Raw genomic sequence first — 6,000 nt, forward strand, 5'->3', positions numbered from 1 at the left:
CACAAACAAACCCACAGTCTGAGAGCAACGTGCTCTATCCGGGTGATACGGTAATATAAGGTCATTAAAATAAGATGGAACCTGATTATTCAAGACTTTCTTTGTGAGGAATAGGATTTTATCTTTGATTATGAATTAACATAAATTTTGATGGACAGGATTTCTAGGTGCAGCCAAGTGGCGGAGGGCTTTCACTTCGGTGGCCGCAGAATCTCATCTCTGTTTGTCGTGGATGATGTGGTTCTGTTGGCTTCATCGGGTAATGGCGTCCAGCTCGCACTGGAACGGTTCACAGCCGAGTGTGAAGCAGCGGGAATGAGGATCAGCACCTCCAAATCCAAGGCCATGGTTCTCAGCCGGAAAAGGGTGGAGTTCCCACTCCAGGTCGGGGATGAGTTCCTGCCCCAAGTGGAGGAGTTCAAGTATCTCGGGGTCTTGTTCGCGAGTGATGGGAGAAGGGAGCCGGAGATCGACAGACGGATTGGTGCTGCGGCCGCAGTGATGTGGCTCAGAGTAGAGCCGCTGCTCCTCCACATCGAAAGGAGCCAGTTGAGGTGGCATCCTGGGCGCCTCCTGGGTGAGGTGTTCCAGGCATGTTCCACTGGGAGGAGGCCCCGGGGCAGACCTAGGACACGCTGGAGAGATTATATCTGTCGGCTGGCCTGGGAACGCCTTAGTGTTTCCCCGGATAAGCTAGAGGAGGTGGCTGGGGAGAGGGAGGTCTGGGCTTCTCTACTTAGGCTGCTGCCCTGGCAACCCGGCCCCGGATAAAGCGGAAGAAGATGGATGGATGGAATTAACATAGAGCCTATGAAGGGAAGCCAATACAGGAGAAATATGATCTTTCTCTCTAGTCCCTGTCAGGACTCTTGCTGCAGCATTTTGGATCAACTGAAGGCTTTTCAGGCAGTTTTTAGGACACCCTTAATATCCTTAATCCTTAATTCATAGTAATGAATTATAGTAGTCCCGCCTAGAAGTAAAAAATTGGACGAACTACTTTTTAACCTGTTTTTTTCACTCTCAGATAGTAAAGTAAGATTCTCTAGCTTCATGTAGAGCTTCTTTATAGAGTATTTTTCTAGGCTAAATGATGATCTTCTAAATTAGTGAGACACCATTTCCTCTCCAGCTTATGAGTTATCTGTTTTAAGGTGCATGTTTGAGAGTTGTGTTAGGGAGTCAAGTACAAGAATTAAAAACAACAAGAACAAGATAACAAGATAATCAACCTTGGTGCGAGTAGTGTTCAGGTAGCTGCTCTGTACTGTGCTGGCACACGGCATTGAAGAAGATGACAGTGGATGAATTACATGTATATCCTTAAACTTACTTACTTACTTAGCACTTTCAGAAAGACATCTACTGTGATGAAATCTATTCTCTACTACTGTGTAATCAATTATTGTAAATGTAAATGTTATCAGGAAATGATCGGACAAAAGAGGTTTTCAGGAAAACTGCTCAGTTTCTATGCCACATGTCAGCACAAGATCCAGAGTGTTACTGAAGTGGGTTGGTTCTTTTTGCATTTTGAAAGAAACCAATTGAGTCTAATACTGATTAAATCTGTTTCGAGGCTGTCTTTTTTAGTATTTACATGGATGTTAAAATCACCTACAATAATTATTTTATCTGAGCTGAGCACTAAATCAGATAAAAAGTCTGAGAAATCAGTGTAGTGGTAGATTGCAACCACTGTTTGGATTTAAGGAAATAGGATTATTTTTTTTGAATAGCACTGAGGTAAAGTCTAACGTGGAGCAGCTTAAGTATATCAGGGTCTTGTTCACAAGACGAGTTCAGCCATCCAGGAGTCCCTCAGACTACAGCCGATACTCCTCCAGACGAAAGGAACGAGTTGAAATGGTTCGGGCATCTGAGACAGATCCCTCCTGGGCACCTCCTGAGTGAGGTGTTCCAGGCATGAGCTAATAGTAAATAGATAACTATAGTTATATCATCATTTTACAATGCAATTGCCAGAAAGGAGTGCAAAGAAATGAAGAGTGTAGTAAGAGGCTTGGAGTGATATGAAATATTTCACAAAATATATTTGATTTTTCATTCAGTATGACCTGTAATTAAGGCAATGAACACTGCAGCATGTTTACAGAGGTCAAGGGAAAAAAGTGTTTTTTCAGTTACAGCTATTTACACATGAGTGAAATTATTAGAAACACGAAAATACATGTGTATGAGGGAGGCATGGGGAGAGATGAACATGCAAGGAGTAGATATATTGAAGGCAGATACGTGCGATTAGCCATCCAAAGCAACAGATACTGCACAAGAGAGTTGAAGAAGAGAGTGCAGACAGGATAGAACGGACCAGTGTCAGCGGGGAGTTTGTGACAGATGGAGAGCAGCAAGAGTGAAAGGGAAGGTTCACGAGATGGTAAAGAGACCTGCTATGATGTATGGAGATGGTGGTACTGACAAAAAGACAGGAGGCTGAACTGGAGGTGGTGGTGGTGTAGGTGGAGTTGAGGACGTTGAGATTTTTATTGAGAGTCACCGGAGTTGATAAAATTAGAAGTGAAATCAGAAAAGCTAGAGAGGCAAGGTTGAAATGATTTGGCCATACAACAGAGGGATGGTTGATATATTGGATGTTGAAAATAGAGTGCCAGGAAGACCTCAGAGGAGATTCATGGATGTAGCGAAAGAGGACATGTAGATGGTTGGTAAAATACATTATGGATAAAGTCACTGCGTTTTTCAATTTAAAACCAGTTTTGTGACAGCAGCTGTGCTGGAAGATTGTTTTTCTGTTTTCTACTTCTGAAATATATCTGGAGAATAACTTTTGTTACATTTTGTTATTAAAGCATTCAGTTAGATTAACAGAGGGAAGACTTCCTACCCTTGCTGGAGGTTATTCTTGTACACTTACTGAGCTTGTCCTCATGGGCTGAAGTTTGTGTCCTGCCATTTGACCTTTGCCCTAATCCAGATGAGGAAGTCTGGTTTTGACTTTGCACTGGAGTGGGTCTCTGGACCAGGTTGCTCTCACTGCCTGCCCTCATCAGCCTCTCTCCAATCCGCAGCATGCACGAGCGATTGAACTGCTGTTCTTTTCTTAAGCTGGGACTTCTAGAACCTGCTGATCCCGGTTGACCAAGATGGGTGGAGGACTTTGGCATCTTTGCTGCTGAGCAGAATATTAGTTCTATACTCCAGGGTTCGTCCTTTTCTTCTTCCAGAGTTTTGGCTTCTTCAAGTTTTGTCTTCAAAAAGTCATTTATGCTGTTTGAAAAAAAAACTGAAGAAAGCTGCCACAGTCTCCTTCCTGTGTGTCCGTTTTTTTGTTTTTTTTTTAGGGATTGAAAATGTTTTGGTTTTGTCAGGTTGTCTCTTTAGTTCATGTTATCCTCCACCTCTGTGGGCTTCTGTTTGTCCAGCTCCACTCCGCTGTTCTTCAATCTTGGATCAGTTTGAGTTTTCTTAATCCCTTTTCAGCACTTGTTATCTGTGTACTGCAGATCTGTCCCTGTGTTAACAGTAGCAATCATTGTGAAAAGCTGTGGCTGCTCACAGAGTGTGAAGCCCTTTTTCTCTATAGTTTCCCCTCTGCTGCTGTCTCTCTGCCAGCACTGTGCTCTGTGTGTGAGCCTCAAGTCCTCGGGCATAGCACACTAGCTCTCTCGCTTTTCCTTTCTCTGTTTTACTCTCTCTCTCTGCCACTTTCTTCTCTGACCTATTCCCACTATGAATTCTGTTGTTTCCCTATTAAAATTTTTCAGCTTTCACTTCCTTCCACTGTCAGGACTCAGCCGTGTTTGCTGAATACTATGCTCTTCTCAAGACACTTTGCTCTTTCACTTTCTAACAGACTGATGTATGTTGATATCTCAATTCCCACATTAACCAGACATTATTCCTTTTTGTTCATTTCAACACTTTTTCCACTTGCTTCTAACATTGATGAATACAATATCCAACTTCTTATATCCATGTTTCATTACGTCACCTTTTGGAACATTTCTGTAACAAACAGTAATGACACTTAAGTTTATTCAATTCAATTTTATATAGTGCCAAATTAAAATAACAGTTGCCTCATGGCACTTTATATTGTATGGTAAAGACACTACAAAAATACAAAGAAAACAGAGAAAACCCAAACAGTCATATCACCCCCCTGAGCAATAGTGGGAAGGAAAAACTCCCTTATAACAGGAATAAGCATCCTACAGAACCAGTCTCAGGGAGGGGCGCACATCTGTGCGACTGGTTTGGGGTGAGGAGAGAAAGACAGAACAAAGAGATGCTGTAAAAGAGAAACCGAGATTAATAATGACTAATGATTAGAGGCAGAGTGGTATTGGCATGATTATGATAGGACTTAATTGAGCAGTCATGTAGGAATATCTAAAAGGCACGTGGATGGTTTGGAAGAAGTTAACTCAGAAAGATCAATTACCTTCACCTTCAATACCCTCTATTTCCTCTACATAACAGAGACCTGGGTGAATGTCAGGGAGTCCAGCATCTTTTCTTACCGCCTATCTGTGCTTATTTTAATTCTTCCCGGACTTTAGGCTGAGGCGGAAGAATAGCGACTGTTTTTCTGAATATATACATATAACATCCATATGACATTTCAAATGCTAGAGGACTGTGGGGACTGTGGGCACCGTGAAAGATGCCAAAATAAAGTATCTGTTAAATATCATTTTGTTAAACTGTTAAACCTTGTGTTTTATTTAATACGGTTGATGTTGTTCTAAATGTTCCTCAGTCTGACGGTATGGAACGTTCCTCTGAAGCATGTGGGAAAAATTTCTTTGTGGAAAAGGTGAATGATGCCAGGGCTCAGATGACACCACCTGCTCTTGACCCTTCAGTCCCTGTTCCTTGCTCTGCTACTTTCTACCAGTTTGAGTCTGTATTTTTCTCTTTATTGTACAAGTGTAATAGTGGATTAACAGATGTTATTCTAAGGAGGGAAACCCTCCAAAAAATGGACGGAGCAGTGGAGCAGCCAAGGGAATAGAACAGTATAAAAACTGTATCACTAAAATATAATTTATTACACAAAAACCGTTTAAAAGATTAAAAGCAATTAAAACAACCCTGGCCAGGGAGAACACACAATAAAAACCAATAAAACATAAACACACTAAAAGTCCAGTGGTGTCAGCCACGGAATTAAAATCCAGTCAATCGGAGCGGGGCAAGGAAAACCCGGCGGCGTCCTCGGCCGTTCTGTCAATCTCTCCGCTCCGAGGTGCTGTAAAGAGAGGGGCAGCGACGGTCACCGCAGCGTCCTCTGGCCGCAAGCTATTCCAGAGCAGCACAGTTCTCACTGCCTCTCCACGTACTGGCCGTTGTATGTCCTCACCATGCACCAACAACGACGCCGCTGCCTGCCACCATCTACTCCGCCATCTCTGCTACTCCCCTTCTCCTTATATTGGGCCTCTGTGACCTCCCACGTGTGCCAAGTTAGAAATCAGGGAGGGGTGGAGTCTCTCCTGGACAAGTCTACAATAAATACAATAAAAGCATGCAGCATGCAATAAAACAAGAATAAAACACTATACTGTGGCAGACCACCAGGTGGCTCCACTCACACCCAAGTTGAAGGGAAGTGCTGGGGTGGAGATTTTGGCGCTTACTATATGTGAAGTTCTGAGAGTCAGTTAATAAAGTTGGAGTGAGACACAGAGACCTCTCCTGTCGTTATTACATACCTCCACATTGGTGACCCCTGTAGCGAACATGCTAAGGCTCGACAACGAAGCCAGCTCCAGCCTGGAAGCATCGGCTGCCGCCGGACTTTCACCTCCGCCGATGGCTGCGTTTGCTGTGGTGCTTAAATTGCCGGATTTTTGGCTTCACGATCCTCCTTCATGGTTCGTGCACGTAGAAGCTCAGTTTGCTCTTCGTGGAGTTTCAGCCGACGATACTAAATACCACCATGTGGTAGCCTCACTTGACCCCGCTGTCAACCCGCCGCGTGATGACTCTCCTCCGGGACCCCCCAGCCCAAGG

The 6,000-nt window shown here is 43.6% G+C and overlaps 1 protein-coding gene across 3 annotated transcripts in view; it reads right to left on the reverse strand.

The window, feature by feature from the left end:
- Positions 1-3,633, reverse strand: part of LOC113010981 (sickle tail protein homolog) — a 96,020-nt gene extending 92,387 nt beyond the window's left edge. For all 3 annotated transcript variants that reach the window (XM_080292725.1, XM_080292724.1, XM_080292722.1), the window contains exon 1: positions 2,897-3,633. In XM_080292725.1, the coding sequence (XP_080148851.1) occupies positions 2,897-3,146 (250 nt within the window). In that variant the 5' untranslated portion in view covers positions 3,147-3,633. The remainder of the gene's footprint in view (positions 1-2,896) is intronic.
- Positions 3,634-6,000: the final 2,367 nt, after the last annotated feature.

The sequence above is a fragment of the Astatotilapia calliptera genome, chromosome 18, assembly GCF_964374335.1.
Source record: "Astatotilapia calliptera chromosome 18, fAstCal68.1, whole genome shotgun sequence".
Taxonomy (NCBI): domain Eukaryota; kingdom Metazoa; phylum Chordata; class Actinopteri; order Cichliformes; family Cichlidae; genus Astatotilapia; species Astatotilapia calliptera.